Genomic DNA, 19,376 nt, shown 5'->3' on the forward strand with positions numbered 1-19,376 from the left:
GCCAATGTAAAAGGCCCAAAGGTTTTACCCATTTACTCCATCCATGTAAACATGCTATAATACCAGCTCCACAGAGCAAGCAAAGCTGAAGCATGTCCCCAGGCCCAGAGCTGGTATGTGTGATTCCTTCTGTACCTTCCTTTCCCCGGCCTAGAGGGAGCCTCACAGGCCTACCCCCTCTAGAATCTGGGGGCAAAATTAGAAGCCAAAGAAATGAACAGTAAGACAAGACTGGTCATCTGTCAAATAAGTCTTAACAGTGACCCCATACCACCCTGGCCTACACAGTTTGTAAATATGGTGCTAATGAGTAGGGTGGCCCCTGAATCTAATCAAGAAATCAGAGTATATCTAAATCTTAAAAAAAAAAAAAAAAAAAAAGTTGCTGTGCTTCCTGAGGATTTAGGATTTATCTAGAGAAAGCTGTCACTTAATCAACTGTATTGTAAACCGAAGAAAAAATAGACATGTAAACCTAAGTGCAGTGATCTGTCTAGAACAGAAGCCCTTCTCTCATGGTCCAGATACCAGATCCATTTTCATTGTGTTTGACCTGCAGTGTTTTTTAAAGATGTGAATCTCCAAACAGAAAGACCACATATAAAATATGGATTTGTGGCTTCTCGACAAAGGAGAGCTGGCAGATGCTGGGACAGCACTTCTGCATGACGTAATCAGCCTTTTGTTCGGGGCACATACTCTCCAGTTCCCCACTTCTCTCACTCGCCTGGCTTCTATACTGAGTTTAAAGAAACAGGCACCAAAGATTAAGGGTTCATCTTAGTTTATTTAAAATAGTCCAGAGGAGAGAGCACCTACAAATTATCCCAAATATCTTATGGTACATAAGAGCAAGACATCCCCTAAAAGCATCTCAGGTCCTTTGTTCTAATTCTGGCCCACCAAAAAGCCTTCCAAGTCAATGACATGATCTCTAGAGTGACTCTACCCATTAGGAAAGATTGCTGTATAGGAACAACATATCCCAGTCCTCTAGTCAGATAGAGATAGTTCCAGAGTAACTTTAGTTCATCAGTCAGTATCTTAGAAGTTGTTAGTAAGAGCTTAATTCTAAAGATTGATTTGTTGTAGATAAACAAAACTGAATTCCTGGGAACTCCCTGGCAGTCCAGTGGTTAGGACTTGGTGGCTTCACTGCCGAGGCCATGGGTTCAATCCCTGGTCAGGGAACTAAGATCTCACAAGCCACGTGGCACGGCCAAAAAAAAACCCACTGAATTCCTGAAATTGCAAAGAAGAACATACTCCAGACCAATAATTCTCAGACTTCTTTCTGTTTCAACATGCCTGGTAAGTAATAGTAGTTTCACGTGGCAGTAATAAGGGGAGTTTGGGTGGGGTTTTTTTGTTTTTTGAGGGGGAGGTTACTTAAGAAACCTATTCTGAGGCACCAACTAACATCCTCTGAGCTCAAGATGCCAGTTTGGTCAGTCCACTTTACCTGAGTGGTAAGAAGCGTGTTTTATACAAAATGGCTCCCAGTGTCCACTGAACCTCTCGGTCATAGACCAGTTGGGCTGTCTGCAGATTTGGGTAGTCATAGGGAAAGTGGAATCCTTCATGAAGAACTTGGTACATCCAAGCTGACTTAAAACACTGATATCTGTGTGACAAAAAATAATTAGTTTTTTTTAAAGAAGGAAAAGAGGGACTTCCCTGGTGGTGCAGTGGTTAAGAATTCGCCTGCCAACGCAGAGGATGTGGGTTTGAGCCCTGGTCCGGGAAGATCCCACATGCCACGGAGCAGCTAAGCCTGTGTGCCACAACTACTGAGCCTGTGCTCTAGAGCCTGCAAGCCACAACTACTGAGCCTGTGTGCCACAACTACTGAAGCCCGCACGCCTAGAGCCTGTGCTCCACAATAAGGGAAGCCACCGCAATGAGAAGCCTGCGCACCGCAACGAAGAGTAGCCCCTGCTCGCCGCAACTAGCGAGAGCCCGCACGCAACGAAGACCCAATGCAGCCAAAAATAAAAATAAATTTTTTTTTAAAAAAGAAGAAAACAAAGAATTCAAATGCTTTCTGCATATTCCCACTAGATGTCAAAAAGACCTCTCTTTCCCCGTTTCACCTTCCTCACCTCTAGGTGGAGCCAAATCTGAGCCTCTTTTATGTTAACGTTTAACACAAAAGGGAAGAACACCTCTATGCAATGTAACAACACTATTGTGAGTACATTTTACTTTTCTTTTTCTTTCTTTTTCTTCTAACAGCCCTTATCTTCAGGGAGAATGCTGAAATATCTACAAATATGATGTTTTGGATTTGCTTCAAAATGACTGAATTGTGGGGTGGGAAAACAGATGAAACAAGAGGGCTGGAAGCTGATAGCTATTAGGAGAGAAGCTGGGTGACAGATATTCAGGAGTTCATTAAACTGTTCTATTTTTGTTTACAAAATGGGAGGACTGATGAACCAAACTGGCAAAATACTGATATGTGTTCAAGCTGGGTGACAGTTACATGTGGGTTTCTGTTACTGTTCTTTCTACTTTTCTGCATGTTTGATTTTAATAAAAATTTAAAAATAAAAAGACCACCACTTTTAATTTAAAACCACTTGGAGAGAACACTTTTTGGTAACCACCAGTTTCCCTTGGCTTCACTAAAATAAGCTCACTATTTTGGCCTCTACCCTTCAGAAAATCAAAATCTGAAGTAACCAAACTCTCCTTCAACATAAAATCCAATCTGTACTATCACTCGCTCTCTTTCATTCATTGTTCATACACTTTTTTTTTTTTTTTTTGCGGTACGCGGGCCTCTCACTGCTGCGGCCTCTCCCGCTGCAGAGCACAGGCTCCGGATGCGCAGGCTCAGCGGCCATGGCTCATGGGCCCAGCCGCTCCGCGGCATGTGGGATCCTCCCGGACCGGGGCACGAACCCGTGTCCCCTGCATCGGCAGGCGGACTCTCAACCACTGCGCCACCAGGGAAGCCCCATACACTTTTTTTAAAAATTTAATTTAATTTTACTTTTTTGGCTGTGTTGCATTTTCATTGCTGCGCACAGCCTTTCTCTAGCTGCGGCGAGCGGGGTCTACTCTTTGTCACGGTGCTTGGGCTTCTCATTGCGGTGGCTTTTCTTGTTGTGGAGCATGGGCTCTAGGCACATAGGCTTCAGTAGCTGTAGCACGGGGGCTCAATAGTTGTGACGTGCGGGTCCTAGAGTACATGGGCTTCAGTAGTTGCAGCGTGTGGGCTCAGTAGCTGTGGCGCGCAGGCTCTAGGGCGCAGGCTCAGTAGTTGTGGTGCACGGGCTTAGTTGCTCCGTGGCAGGTGGGATCTTTCCGGAGCAGGGCTCGAACCCACGTCCCCTGCAATGGCAGGCGGATTCTTAACCACTGCACCACCAAGGAAGTCCCGTTCATACATTTTAAGGCCACATCTAAGGGAGAAAAGGAAGTTACTTACTTGAGTCGATGCTCATCTGCATGTGATGAAAAGAGGCCATTCTTGAATCTCTGAGTGAGTACTGACCAAGCCATGCCACAGTAATCCTGGAACAACCACAGAGAAATGGTGCAACATGAAATGGGAGGCAAACTGTAAATCCGCCACAGTCATAGCTGTTCCATTTCTAAAGTTACTTGTGGGATACTAGTTGACAAAGGAAAACAGAAATGGCATATTCATTCACCAAACACAGTGCCAGGTCCTGGGCAAGGCAAGTCCCTGAACTCAGGCCACTGAGTGACTTGAGTTACCTGGGGATAGTCCTTTTTATTCCTATTGCCTCCACGTTCACTACGAAGCCTGCCTGACATGGCTCCTGAGCCTCTTAGGCTTCAGATATGGGTAAGGTTAGGACCAGGAGTAGCAACATCAAAAGCCAAACAGAGCTTCATTCTATCCTATGTAGGACTGACATGAGTAGGTCAAACAGGTGGAACAGAAAATGGTCAAAGATCTATCACTGGGACTTCCCTGGTGGCACAGTGGTTAAGACTCCGCCTGCCAATGCAGGGAACACGGGTTCAAGCCTTGGTCCGGGAAGATCCCACGTGCCGCGGAGCAACTAAGCCCGTGCGCCACAACTACTGAGCCTGCGCTCTAGAGCCCGTGAGCCACAACTACTGAGCCCATGTGCCACAACTACTGAAGCCTGTGCGCCTAGAGCCTGTGCTCTGCAACAAGAGAAGCCACTGCAATGAGAAGCCCGTGCACCGCAACGAAGAGTAGCCCCCGCTCGCCGCAACTAGAGAAAGCCCGCTTGCAGCAATGAAGACCCAATGCAGCCAAAAATAAAATAAATAAAATAAATTTATATATAAAAAAAAAAGATCTATCACTGGCCTGCCTCTGTGTTGTAATTCTCACCAAAGGAATCATTCCTTTTGGTTTGTTCAGTGAACTAACATTTCCTGCATGTCTACTATATGCCAGGTACTATTCTAGGTGCCAGGGGGATCCAGCAGTGAATAAAACAGACAAAAATTTCGTTCCTTATGAAGCTTACTTTCCAGTGGTGGGGGACAGACAATAACCAAATATACATGCATACATACATACATGTACACATACATACACAGAGTGGGTTAGATGATGTAAGTGCTCATGGGAAAAATAAAGCAGGAAAGGGAAATAGGTAATATTGAGGAGGGCTGCAATTTTGTATAGGATGGCCAAGGAAGGTGTCACTGGGACGATAACAGTTGAGTCAAAGTTAAAAAAAACAAAGGGCGAACGAAATCATCTTTTTCCTAGGAAAGAAAACATATTAAGCCACTAGCAGTTTGGGCAAGTAATAACCTGAGCCCTTTGATGTTCAAGGGAATAGGATTTGAGGAAGTTTTAAAATGAGAGAAAGATTCAGGCTATGGATGCTTAGGGGACGCTGGAAAGGAAAGGGAATATGAGGGTATTCCTAGAGGCAAGGGCAAATACAAACCAGGTTTTCCTCACTATTTCTTAGGGACTGCCTTTAGAGAACAGAATAGTACTAACACTGCAGATATTATTCCTTTTGGAAGCCTTATACCAAGCGAACCTTAGAGAATTCTAAGAAAGCAGAAGGGAAAGAATAAAAAATATAAGAGAGGACAGATCTCCCCATAAATTTTTCTGATAAAAGAGACAGATAGGGCTTCCCCGGTGGTGCAGTGGTTGAGAGTCCGCCTGCCGATGCAGGGGACACAGGTTCGTGCCCCGGTCCAGGAGGATCCCACGTGCCACGGAGCGGCTGGGCCCGTGAGCCATGGCTGCTGAGCCTGCGCGTCCGGAGCCCGTGCTCCGCAACGGGAGAGGCCACAACAGTGAGAGGCCCGCGTACCACAAATAAAAGAGACAGATATACAAAAATTAAAAAGAGATGAATCCAAATTAAAGCAGACACTGTAGAAAGCTAGCTAAACTTTTACCTGTCCAAATAACTACTGTTTTAAACCTATAAGATGCTTAAGTCCTAAATGTGCTCTAAGTGCTTGTTTACTTCTTCTGCAATTTAAATGCACTATCATTGCTTTTTGCAACATCTTTTTAATATTCTAAGTGACCCTATACCATCCTTAAAACTCAAGGTAAGAAAATGAAAGTGGACTTGCCCACCTGTGTGACATCATCTCCAAAAGCACATTACACCTGGGAACAACCAGTAAGGGAAAAATACCTGGAGATGACACTTTTGGCCACAAACATTAATTAAGACTATTGGAAAGTTGGAGGAAAAACCATTAACCACCATGACAATATTAGACCTGGGTGATAATTTGGGTAGTAGGACACCCGTGGAAACCTAAGCTTAATTAATTAGAAGGCAGTATAGCACAGCAGGTTCCTTAACTTCTCTAAGTCCACCTCCTCATCTGTAAAATGAGGGCTCACAGGGCTCCTGCCAAGAATCCAGTGAGATCATGCATGCAAAGCCCTTCGCACGGCATCTGGTACAAAGTCAGGCGTACAATAAATGGCTGCTGCCAGGATGAGTCACTTTATTATTAATAATTTACCTGAGCAGCCTTGGCAAACGTTGGCCCGTGGTAGCGGCCACCGATGCGTAACACATCCTCTGTACAGTAGAAGAACTCGGAGAAACCGTAGAACTCGCTGTTGTTGAAGTCAATGGGTGACTGGTAGATGCCATTCAGCGAGGCCTGGCTGGTGCTGGAGCGAGCCAACAGGGGGCTCAGCATGGCCCCACAAGCCACCCAGTCCCCTCTTCCTCGGACATGAAGGACCTGGCTGTTCCTTTCCACCACATCTGTGAGTCCCACAGGCAGGCAGGGATCTAGAAATGGATTGTCAGGACTCAGACCTGTCTTCTGGCCCAGCAACCTGTCACAATGACAAAAACAAACAAAACACATCAGTACTGTACTCAGCCTCCTCTAAGATGCTTCCCAGATATCTTGTTATTCTTCTACGTGACACCCCTAAAAACAAGGATGGAGTGTTACCACGTAGTTGTGTCACGTGAACATTTAAATTATGCAAATTCAATTTAGAAAAAGAAAGAAATATGGCAGTGATTTTGTTCAACCTTTTAGTCAACATGTATATTTCCCAATGTATAGTGAAATTGGAGATGTGAATCTGCTGTTCTCCCTCTGGTCTTCATTCCCATTTGCCTCTTAAAAGTGAAAAGATCTCACCATTCTGAGCGCAATTCTAATGTTTAAAAAAACAACTGGGAGGAGGTGAAGTGGGAAGGGCTGAGGAGTGTCCTGAGGCAGGGACCATGGCAGTGGTGCAGTGGCGATGGGTGGCAAAAGTGACCGAGTACATGCCCAGCTCTGAGGGGGAAGGGAGGGGCAGGTTTTGATTCCCACCATGGCCATCACACAGCTCTGGTTAACTAAAGTCTGTACTTGTCTAGCAACAGTATTCTCATTCCTAAAGAGATTAATATGCAGATCTGGCCAAAGATGGAAATTAAGTAGAGACCAAATAACTTGGCCAACTACAGTTAATTACTCATCAGTTCCTAAGACAAATGTTGAAGAGTGGACTTCCTGGGATGAAGATGCACCCACAAGTGTAGAGACTGAAGGAGGGAATGGTAATGTGGCAACACAACAAAATGCTTTGGAACAAGTGGAACCTACTTTAAAGATGTGACACCACCTATAAGGAAAACTCAGAAAATTATTAAAAAGAGAGAAACATTAAGTTTTAACACCCCAGGAAGCACAGGTTTCTCTACAGATTAGCAGATACACAAGATGAGTAATCAATCTTCTGAACTAGGTAACTTAGATACATGGTAAAAAGAAATACCAATGCATGAGAAGAAGATGCAGCCTCTTCCGAGGCAGCAAAAAACATGATACAGAGATAAAAGAGCAGCAAAACAACAAAGGAAGGAAATGGAAGAGGAAGCACAGTGGCTAAAGTTGGCGTGAAACTTTCATAGTAATTGTTCTTCAGATGCCGTAGTGTCAGCAGGAGTGATCTGAACTCCATAACCCAAGCAACATTTGTATGGATTTAAGAGTACTTTCAGAATACAAACACACTGCTTGGTTTTAATGCCTTCATCAATCATCCAGATAACAGGATTCTACTCTTAGGAGTTTAGACTCAGAAAAACAAAAAACACTTATGAGACAATATTTTCTTTAACATGCTCCCAATAGAAGGCAATTGACTACTGTAGAGAAATTATTACAAACGGGATAAACCAGTAGCTCTTCAAGCCACTGTTTCCAGCTAAACAAATGGGGGTAAATAGTTTTATGGTGGAAAAGAACTCTGCTCTCTATTATGCTTTCCTTTAATGTGCATAATGATAAAAATAATTTTCAGTGCTAAAAAACCCACAACTATTTGTACATTATGGTCTAAATACTTCATCTGGTACACAATGAAGAATCAGTGGTCTGTCCAGTGCTAGAGGAAAAAATGTCGATTCTGGACTTAAAGAGAATATTTTAAAGGCTAGTTTTAACTACTATTTTAAAGGCTAATTTTGATTAAGATACTTTTAATCTTTTATGCACATTATGGAACCTTAAGTCCCACGTAAGATGCAACTCCACTGTAATTCAGAAAACATGTCCTGCGCATTTCCATGTATTGATAAAATGAACTTCCAGTAGCTACACTGCACTGCACAACTTAAACTGGTGACTTAATTGATCTCACTTATCCTGTGGTACCATGTCTGAAGATGGGCGCAGCAAGAAGTCACCACAATAAGCCACTGTACATTTTTGAGTCTTAATAACAAAGAGTAGAAGGCACTCTCAAGCAGATCAAGTGGGACTACTAATAGAGGGTCTCTAAAAGATGCTACCCCATTGGCAGGGGTGGTCAGAAAGGAGGAAGCAAGGACGTATCTATCTAGTAGGATGTAACCATTTTTTCCTAATACCTGCAGCCTGACAACATTCTATTTCAGAATCACAGATCCCATGTCAAACATACCTGTTTTTGTTAAGAGTTTCATTCATCACAAGGTCTTCATAGCGCTGCCGGGCAAAGTTGCCCCCGAATCCCAGAAAGGTTGTGACGTAAACCCTATACACATGTTCAGTGTGTTGCACATCACAGCCCAGGTTGAACTCGGCCAGCAAGATCTTCGCAGCTTCTTCCTGTAATACGATGTAAAGGGAACTTTACTTTCGGTTGACTTCTAGAAAGGTATGACATTGCTAATACACTAGATTTCATCTGCTACGACTACTCTTTAAAACGTCTTGTAGCATTCTTTCAACCTCACAGAATTATTTTAAACAAAGACATAAAATGACAAGACTATACAAAAAGGAACAAATCAGAGACTAAATAACAAATTAGAGACTAAAATACTTTCTGTAGTTAGACAGAAGGTAGAATCATTACAGATGATGTCATTATCTGGCATGTACTTTTCTGATTTTCCAATTCTCCAAAATGGGAATGTACTATTTTTATAATCAAAAAAAAAAAAAAATCCGGAGACACATAGTTTTTTGAGGCAGAAGCTTGGTGTGTCTCCCTAGTTTTTTGAGGCAGAAGCCTGGTGTGTCTCCCTTTGCTATCCTTTTCTACTTCAGCCAAAAAGAAAAAAAAAAATCCTTTGACAAATAAATTTAAGGAATTTGAGAGATCATCATGAGATCTATTCTATGGCTTTTTCTAAAACTATTTAAGATGCCTTAATATTCCCTGTGACAGATGTGAGGATTAGAAAAGTTCAATTTTATTGTACCTCTGTTTTTGTTTTTGACTTCAGGTACAGAGGTTGAATTAGTCATATTCCTCAGTTCATGGCACACTATCATGGCAAAGTCCCACTTTTATTTTATTTATTTACTTCCTTTTATCCTCATACTCACTGCCATTCTGGCTCTTGCCACAGGCAATCATTCTAATGTGCTTAATATGTAGTGCTTGCATGTATTGTTGCAAAATGGGATTGTTTTGAATGTATTTATTTTAAATTTCTGAAAATGCTACTGTGCCCAGCATTTCCACTCCTAGGTATATACTCAAGAAAGCTGAAAACATGTCTACACAAAAATGTTACATGAGTGCTCATAGCAGCGCTATCCATAACAGCCAAAAACTGGAAGCAACCTAAATGTCCATCAGCTGATGAATGATAAACAAAATGTGTCATGGTCACACAATGGAATGTTATTCAGCCAAAAAGGGAATAAAGTACTGATATCTGCTACAACATGGATAAGCCTTGAAAACTTTTGCTAAATGAAAGAAGCCTGACATAAAAGGCCACATATTTTATGGTTCCATAGGCAAATCCATAGGGACAGAAAGATTAATGGTTGTCGGGGCTGGGGAGAGGGGAATGGTGAGTAACTGTTATGGCCTCTCCCATTGCGGAGCACAGGCTCCAGACGCGCAGGCTCAGCGGCCATGGCTCACGGGCCCAGCTGCTCCGCGGCATGTGGGATCTTCCCGGACCGGGGCACGAACCCGTGTCCCCTGCATCAGCAGGCGGACTCTCAACCACTGTGCCCCCAGGGAAGCCCGGGGCTTCTTTTTGAGGTGATGAAATGTTCTGGAATTTGACAGTGGTGATTGCACAACTTTGTGAACGGTACAAAAAATTAGATATTTAGGATTATTTAAAATGTTTAAAGTACTATTGTGTTATGTCTCTTTGTTTCTTTCCTTTCTTTACTAAGCACAAAGATCCATTATATTGCTATGTACACATCTAATTTGTTGCTTGCAAATATACTTTCTATACCAGTGTTGCTTTCTAAGTCTGCACACACACAAAAAGCCATTTGTTTAAGACGTTAAGGCTCAATGCCACCTGTCACTTATTCCTTAGTATCAGAACCATGCCTTCATTTTACCTGTTGAATACATACTAACAAATATAGACTAAACAGTCTCATGACCTAGTTCCCCAAATCTGCAACCCCACCACAGACAATCTCTTCTGAATGCCAAACCCACATTTTCAACATACCCAAAATTGAACTGCTTGGTGATAGGACTTCAGAGCTAGAGACCAGAAAGATACTCTCACCCAAACCATACCTGTGTGCTTAGCATCAACCCTGCCCTTTCCCCTGTGGTCTCTCTCTCTCAGTGACTAGGTTCTTCACCCTTCCAGTTACCTAAGCTGGACCCTTAGCATCTGGCCATCCCTTCCTGCCCTACCCACATCACCACGTTACACTGTTTTTTTACTCCAAAATATCCCTTGAAATCTGTCCCCTCCCTTCCATTTCCACTTACACTGTCTAGTTTAGCTCTTTAGCACTTCTCACCCAAGGTTCCCCAACCTACAGTTTTTTCTCCTGACACCAAAATCATTTTCTTAAAAAATAGATTGGGGGGCTTCCCTGGTGGTGCAATGGTTGAGAATCTGCCTGCTAATGCAGGGGACACGGGTTCGAGCCCTGGTCTGGGAGGATCCCACATGCCGCGGAGCACCTAGGCCTGTGAGCCACAACTACTGAGCCTGCGCGTCTGGAGCCCGTGCTCCGCAACAAGAGAGGCCGCAATAGTGAGAGGCCCTTGCACCGCGATGAAGAGTGGCCCCCGCTTGCCACAACTAGAGAAAGCCCTTGCACAGAAACAAAGACCCAACACAGCAAAAATAAATTAATTAATTAATGTCAGATGCAGGCTTGTGACATCCTCTGTCACATAGGGGAGGATGTAAGTCAGGCACCCGCAGATAAGCAAAGCTTTCACTTTAAAAAAAAAAAAGAAAAAGAAAATAAAATAGATTGGAACTCAGTCACACAATTAACATATAGTCACAAAATTCAGAGCTGGGGACCTTCAGAGTTTAATTATTTCACAGATGATGAAACTTAGGCCCATATGACTGCCCTACTCAAAAACCTTTGCTGGTTCCCCACTGTCTACACATAAAAAAGCCAAATCCCCTAGCATGGCACCCAAGACTCCTTATGATCTAACTTCATCTTATCTTCCCAGCCTTCCCTATTACCACACTTGAAAATCCCATACTGCAACAGGCTATTCATCATCACCTGGACATTCTGGGCTCTTTGCTGTTTTCTGTGCCTTTGTGCATACTGTCACCTCCATGCAGATGGCCTTCCCTCAACCTCCACTATGCAAAAGCCTGCTATCATCCAAGGCCCAGGTAAATACCTTACTTTCCACAAAGGCAGCATGGAAGGCTCCTATTCAAGCCTTTGCAAATGGGGTTGACCCTGCCAGTTCCCACATTGCTGTGGCTCTCTGTTTAGACCCAAGGTTCTCAACCAGAGGTGATTTTGCACCCCCAGGGGCATCTGGCAATGTCTGAAGACACTTTTAATTGTCAAAACTGGGAGTTTGGGGGAAGTACGGGCGTTGCTGCACCTGAGAGACGCCAGGGATGCTGCTAAACATCATATAACGCACAGAACAGCCCTCCACAACAAAGACTTATTCAGCCCCAAATGCCAATAGTGCCAATGATGAGAAACCCTGGTTTAGATCAAATTACAACACTGTCATGGTCTGCCTGTTATCACAGGCTGTCTCCACTGATAGATTATAAGCTTTTGGGGGCAGTGTAACATGTCTTATTTCTTGCACATACTAGGTGCTAAAAAATGTTTTATTTCTTTTTCCTCTGTATGATGAAACTTCTCCCTCAAAATACATTTTTACATTCTAGTCAGGTAAGGAATAACAGAAGCACAAGGATGGAATCATCAGTAAAGGAAAGGGAATAACGTTTAATTAACACGTATGTAATAAATACTGTACTCCAGGATTTATATTATCATGCTTAATCCTCAGGCAACTCTTCCAGATAAGTAGTATAGTTATAATTGCTAAAATGTATTAAACGTTATTACGTGCTGGGCAGCTTGCTAAGTGCTTTATACACGTGGTATTACTTCATCCTCACAACTTTATGAAGTAGATACTATTATTATTCTCTTTTTACACACGAGGAAACTGAGGCTCAGAGAGGTAGCCAACCCAAGATAACACAAGCTAGCAATGGTCTGAACCAACATTTGGACCCAGGCCATTTGGTCTAAGTCCAAACATCGTGCCCTTCCTTCTCAAAGACTGGCATTCCTAGCCACTGAATTCCCCCAAAAGGTAAAATACCTGTTGTGGAGAAAGGACAGAAGTTGAGGTAGGAACTTCATAAGCAATTTGGAGAGAGGCTCCTCCCATATCCAGTATCCCTACTGTCCTTCTGCGTCCTGTTGCCAATTCCTGGGGAGCCTCGGCATCTGATTCTGAAATAAATAAGAGAACAGAAGGGGTCTAGTAATTAAAAGCCAAAATTAAGTTTAAAGGGAAAAAAACCCCAGAAATCCCTTAAAAAATTGAAAGCAAACTGAGATAAATTAATCTAACTGTACCAACTATATATTATACAAAGAATTACTTTAAGTGACTTAAAACATGGTATTTTGACTATGTATCTCTTGTAGAATATATCTTAATGACAAAAGAAACAAATAAACTGCATTCTAGTAGTTTTATTGGTAATACATTATTATTTTTAAACAATTAAACATATATTATGAAATAAAGTTAAATAAATGTTTATGTAAATAGCTTTAGGAACAAATATTCAGCATAAGAGAAAAAGGATTTGATTTTAATATAAAATCAAAGAAATTAAACAATAATCTTATAATCTTAAATATGAAGCAGAACTATCACTATGAGATCATGATTTATTTTTCTTTTAAAAAAAATACAATTTCCTAGCTCTGTCCACTGAAAAGGCCTAGAAGCGATGATAATCCAGGAGCAATGAGCACCGCTGTTGTCTAGACCACAATCTCTAAACATCATTTTCCACTAAAAGAAACAAGGGCTCCTTAAAATAAAATGGCTGATGCTAGGGTCTAAGAGTAGAAAAAATACAAGATGAGCATAGAATACCATCGTATGCCAATATGCCAGGGAAACAGAAAAGACTACCGGGATCATGTTAAAAGGGTACAAGAGCCAACTTAAATGTGCTCCTACCGGCCAATGATGGTAAAATTTGAGCACCAAAAAGAATAATGATGTGATGGACTGCAATGCATCAGATAAATTAAAATCCTCAAGTTCATAAGGATACTGAAAAAAAAAATTCACTGGTTACCTTCGGAAGTTGCTAGGACACCAGCTCATTATTCAAAAACTTGATAAATAAAAGCAAAGAATCAAAGGTTCATTCTGTTTTGCCCGTAGGAACTATATTTCAGGATAACCAAATGGCTAATGAAGAAAATTTCATTATATAAAAATCCTAACTGTTAAATGCAGAAAGAATGACAGAATTAGCAAAATCACCATTCTGCAACCTCTAATGAGAAAACAAATCTAAGTAATGATCACAATTGGCTGCTATAACCATTAGGTGAAAAGTGGATAGAAAATTTTTATAACAGATCAGATCAGACTGACAATACCTGAATCCTGAACACCTGTTCAGTCTTAACATGACTAAAAGTAAGACAACCAGATATTGCAAAACTCCTGATGTGATACAGCAGGGAACAGCACCACCTATGATTTATTCTTGCCAAAAGAACTGAATCTGAGTCTAATCAAGCTTCTATACCTAACCTCCAGTTTACAGAACAAAAGCGGGGGAGGGGAGGAAAAACATGTTAAAGATCCCACAAAGATTCAGTCAACCAAAGCCAGAATGTGGCAAATTCATTCCATCAAGTGACCCAGTTTTGGTTGTTTTTTGGTTGTTGGGTTTTTGTTGTTGTTGTTGTTTGTTGAATGATTTGGAAAAAAGAGTTTGGGGGGAAGGTTAACTGTTACAGATTAAAAGAGACCTATCAATCAAATGTAATCTGTGATCTATGTTCAGATTCTGATCTGAACAAGACAACTACAAATAAATATTCTTGATACAATCGGGGAACTCTCTACCTAGGCATGAGATGGTTGTTATCAATACATGATATTAGGAATTGTTAAGTTTGTTAAGTTTAAAAATGGAACTGAGGGGGAATTCCCGTCTGTCCAGTGGTTAAGACTCCACGCTTTCACTGCTGAGGGCCCAGGTTCAATCCCTGGTTGGGGAACTAAGATCCCACAAGCTGCATGGCATGGTACAGCAAAACAATTTAAAAAAAAAAAGAAAAAAATCAAATAAAAATGGAACTGTGGATATTTTTGTTGGTTTGTTCTGAAACTCCTTATCTATTAGAGGTATTACTGAAGTACATGAAGACAAGGTGATTATGTGTGGTGTTTGCTTTTAAAAATCCAGTAGGGTTACAGCAGAAAATAACACAACATTGTAAAGCAATTATACTCCAATAAAGATATTTTTTAAAAAATCCAGTAGGGAAAAAAACCTGTGTTGTATGGAAGGAGTGTGGGAACAAAACAATGGCAAATTGTTAATAACTGCTGAAACTAGGTAATGGGTTCATGGAGGTTCATTTTATTAATTACTCTACTTTTGTGAACGCCTGAAACTTTCCATATTAAAAAGTTAAAAAGAAATAAAAGAAAGCAAATTACGACTGGGAAATGAAGCATCTTAAGTTTTGAAAAAAGAAAGAAAACTCAAAATTAGCACTTACATGCTACTGATAGGTTATGACATAAACCTTCAGCCCTTAGAACTGTCATAAGAAGACAATACTACTCACCATCCTCATGGTCGAATCTTCCCAAAACAAAGTTGATTCCAATCCATGCATAAACCCCTAAGTAAGAAATATAAAAGCCCTTGCTTAATTCTCTACTGCTATAGCATGTATATACCTCTCCCAGGGCTGCTCTTTTCCTCCTTTTCTTGGAAAAAAAGTGATAACAGTATTTTATTCCACACTCTCAGTGTATGAATTTAAAATCTTTTATCTTGTGATGTTTTTCCCTTTTAAAATTATTTGCATTTTCTAAATTTCTTACAATGAATAGGAATTAATGTATAAAAATAAATGTAAAAAGATAAAAATCTTGGAGTTCTAGTTCTGGGCAAGCACACTCACCCTGTCTCCCTACTGACTACAAGTATAAACTCTGGATAGAATATTTGGAGCAGCTTTCTGAGAACTCTGAAAGTAAATGATAGTGGGCACACTGGGACAGAGATCAGACTTTAAAGTACCACCAAAACCACAGTGAGTTTCCCATTTTTCCCCCTCAGATACTACCTGGCCTGGACTCAAAATCAGCTTGAAATACAAAAGTACACACCAGATGTGGACAGAAAGAACTTCAAGACCTTGCTTTGTGGTCCAAGGATCAGAAAAGGGGACTCCAAAGGTTCAGAAAGAGTGGCAAGAAATTCCTTGCTTTTTAAAAAATTCTGTTCTCTCCTACCCCAGGCCATCTTGCAACAGCAGAAGTAGAGACTGGGTAGATGCCTAAACCAGGCATGTGAGAGATGTGAATCCTTCTTTCTGACCAGAGCAGCTACAGCCTCAAGAGCTGGGGCAAATCCCTATTGCTTTTTTTTTCTCCCTTCGTCCTCTACCACTTAGCCTTGGATATAGATGCAGTCATGGGAAATGCATGGCAGAGTGGGCAAATTAAATCCCTGGCTTTCTGACCTAAGGACCATGAAAGTGAACCTCAGGGAACCAGAAAGTATTGGGGAGACTGTGGAGAGTGGGGAATAAACTGGTGTAGGAACTCCTGGACTCACATGCATGATCTGACTCTAAACAACATATCAAAGCTTTTGAGAACTGACATACTGGCTAGTCAACACATTTGTATGGGGCTGTGCCCAGGTTCAGACGGGCCACTGGCTGGCACACACATGGGACAAATCCAAATAGCCATGCCAAAGCTTTGAAAAATGAATCAGCAGAATCACAGCCCACAGAAGCCAGGTCAGAACTTAAGGCTTGAACCTAACCAGTCTGCTAAGACAAAAATTAACATTCTCTTTATGATTGAAACAAGACCCAGGGTCTAACAATGTAATATTCAAAATATCCAGGATACAATATAAAATGACTTGTCAGGGCTTCCCTGGTGGTGCAGTGGTTGAGAGTCCGCCTGCCGATACAGGGGACACGGGTTCGTGCCCCGGTCCGGGAAGATCCCACATGCCGCGGAGTGGCTGGGCCTGTGAGCCATGGCCGCTGAGCCTGCGCGTCCGGAGCCTGTGCTCCGCAACGAGAGAGGCCACAACAGTGAGAGGCCCGTGTACCGCAAAGAAAAAAAAAAAAAAAAAAGACTTGTCATACAAAGAACTAGGAAAATCTCAACCTTTCCAATCTCAAGGGAAAAGATGCCAACCCTGAGATGACACAGGTGTTGGAATTATCAAATAAAGCAGCTATACAGCCAGGAAATAAGAGCAGTCTTCCAATGAATGGAAAGATAGAAAGTCTCAGCAAAGAAATGGAGTAAAACCAAACGGGAATTTTAGGACTGAAAAAGGCAATACTGAGATTGAAAAAGGTGAACCTTTTCCTTTATGTGAACTGCAACTAGAAGACAAAAGATTTTCTGTTTTTCAAGAAATTGAAACATAATTCATCATACAGGCCACATTTGGGCTACATGAGAACATGCATTCAACTCCACCCCAAAACTACAAACCCCAAGTGCAAGCTTTTACTCCTCAAGGCCCAATACCTTCCTGCTTCCCAGAGATCACTTCTGCCTGAGACTGAGAAAAGAGGAAGTCAAACTCCAGAGGTAAATCTTTCACTAGATCAGCCAAGATAGCCAACTGCTTCCTGCAATAAAGAACAAAAAACCTGAGTTAATGGTTAAACTCTCTTCTCACAAACAACCTCAACTTGACCTTCTACTTAGCCTTGTTAGACCTCACTGTTCACCTACCCAAGACACTTGATCCCTGCTTCTGTTTGGTACCCCCTTCGAGATTTCAAAGGTTTAAAATTACTGAAAAGTATAGCCTCCTCAGGGCAGGAATAAAGACATAGACATAGCGAATGGACTTGTGGACACGGGGCGGGCAGGGTGGGGGGAAGCTTGGGGCAAAGTGAGAGTAGCATCGACATATATACACTACCGAATGTAAAATATTTAGCTAGTGGGAAGCAGCAGCATAGCACAGGGAGATCAGCTCAGTGCTTTGCGATGACTGAGAGGGGTGGGATAGGGAGGGTGGGAGGCAGATGCAAGAGGGAGGAGATATGGGGATATATGTATGCATATGGCTGATTCACTTTGTTGTATAACAGAAACTAACACAGTATTGTGAAGCAATTATACTCCAATAAAGATCTATTTTAAAAAAAAGTATAGCCTCCTTCTTAAAAGGCAATATGGTAACAGTAATACTTATCCTTTATACAATGTTACAATTCAAATAGTATTAAAAGATGAGACTATGGTTCTATGCCTCTCACAGGCTAAGTATGGATAAGCTACAGGAAACTGAAACACAGTTTCATAATCTATAAAACAGATGTAATTACGTTATTCCTAACCACTATGAAAGGAAGCTGTTAAATTGAGGAACACAATCTCATCCTTAGATCTCACACAATACAGAAAAAGTGTCTCACATCACCACATAAGAAGCACTGTTTGGCCCACAAATTTTTACATGATCTTTTACATTAACAATGAACTTTTAAACCTCCTTTTCCATATTTCAAGGTTGATTTTTTTTCTTTATAAAAATCTTTATCATTTGGAAAACCAAGACCAGGATCAAAATCCAAAGGTCATAATTTGGGGATGACGCTTGAAGCTTAGTATCTACAGCGCTGTTTTGTCCTCTAAAGTTTTATGTTATTAGTATTATCAGATAAAAACAAGCAAAGAAACAAAGCTAGAACTAATCATATAAATCTAGAGACAATGCTCGTTAAAAATAAGAGCAATTATCTTGGATTTTTAAAATTACTCATTACAAAAATATTCTGCTGGCTATCCTGGTTGCCAGCATGACTTGGTGAAGAATGTTATTAGCACTTGAAAGTGAAAATTACATTTAAAGTAATAATCTTCCAATATATAACGTCATTGTTATACACAAGAAATTTTTATGATAACAATTTCATATGGGGAACTAGAGGTGCTATTTTGCCCTCCTTATTGGATATGGTTCTAAACTACCCAAAGAAGAGGGCTTGCTGGTTTTGGTGATGACATGGAAGAATGGGTACCAACACACACTGCTGTTTGGAATATAAATTACTGGTACAACCTTTCTAAAGGGCAATCTGGGACTAGGTATCAAAGTTTTTAATGTGCTTAACCTTTGACCCAGCAACTACATTTTAAGACATTTATTGCAATGAAATCATCAGATAAGAATACAGAGAGAGGGCTTCCCTGGTGGCGCAGTGGTTGGGGGTCCGCCTGCCGATGCAGGGGACGCGGGTTCGTGCCCCGGTCCGGGAGGATCCCACATGCCGCGGAGCGGCTGGACCCGTGAGCCATGGCCGCTGAGCCTGCGCTCCACAACGGGAGAGGCCACAGCAGTGAGGGCCCCGCGTACCGCAAAAAAAAAAACCCCAAGAATACAGAGAGAAAAAATACTACAGCATTATTTATAACAATGAAAAACTGGAAATAACCTAAATGCACGTATATCAGTAGTGACTGGCTAAATAATTTATGGGATAGTCACGCAATGTAATAGTACACAGATATTAAAAGAAATGAGGTCAATTTATATCTATATGTATTGACATGAAAAGATGCCCAATATATTTTGAGTTCCAACAGGTTACAAAACAGTACATATAATATGATCCCAATTTATGTTAATAAACAAAACACTCTTCATGTATTACACAGGATAGGACAGAACTTTCATTTTCTAAAATTCAATATTGTTTCTTTATTAAAAAAAACATTTTATGGCAAAACATTGACAATTGTTGAAGCTGGGTGGCAAGTAAATGCGGATTCATTACATCATTCTCTCTACTTCTATATGCATTTGAAATTTCCCATAATAAAGTTTTTTTTCTTAAATTATCACTTTGTAATTCTTTAAAGGTATTTCCATCACAAACTAAAAAGGCAGTGGAACAAATTCTGTTAGTCTAGGCCTTCG

At 41.2% G+C, this 19,376-nt stretch overlaps 1 protein-coding gene and 1 pseudogene across 1 annotated transcript in view; one reads left to right on the forward strand and one right to left on the reverse strand.

The window, feature by feature from the left end:
- The window catches only part of ENTPD7 (ectonucleoside triphosphate diphosphohydrolase 7), a 36,329-nt gene that overhangs the window by 281 nt on the left and 16,672 nt on the right, over nt 1–19,376 (reverse strand). The window contains exons 5-11 of the mRNA XM_065894437.1: nt 16,970–17,073; nt 15,025–15,081; nt 12,509–12,642; nt 8,387–8,553; nt 5,971–6,295; nt 3,437–3,522; nt 1,463–1,624 (exon numbers count right to left, since the gene is read on the reverse strand). Coding sequence (XP_065750509.1) covers nt 1,463–1,624; nt 3,437–3,522; nt 5,971–6,295; nt 8,387–8,553; nt 12,509–12,642; nt 15,025–15,081; nt 16,970–17,073 — 1,035 coding nt within the window. The remainder of the gene's footprint in view (nt 1–1,462; nt 1,625–3,436; nt 3,523–5,970; nt 6,296–8,386; nt 8,554–12,508; nt 12,643–15,024; nt 15,082–16,969; nt 17,074–19,376) is intronic.
- LOC136136525 (receptor-binding cancer antigen expressed on SiSo cells pseudogene) lies at nt 6,791–7,362 on the forward strand (annotated as a pseudogene).

The sequence above is a fragment of the Phocoena phocoena genome, chromosome 16, assembly GCF_963924675.1.
Source record: "Phocoena phocoena chromosome 16, mPhoPho1.1, whole genome shotgun sequence".
In the NCBI taxonomy this organism is placed as follows: domain Eukaryota; kingdom Metazoa; phylum Chordata; class Mammalia; order Artiodactyla; family Phocoenidae; genus Phocoena; species Phocoena phocoena.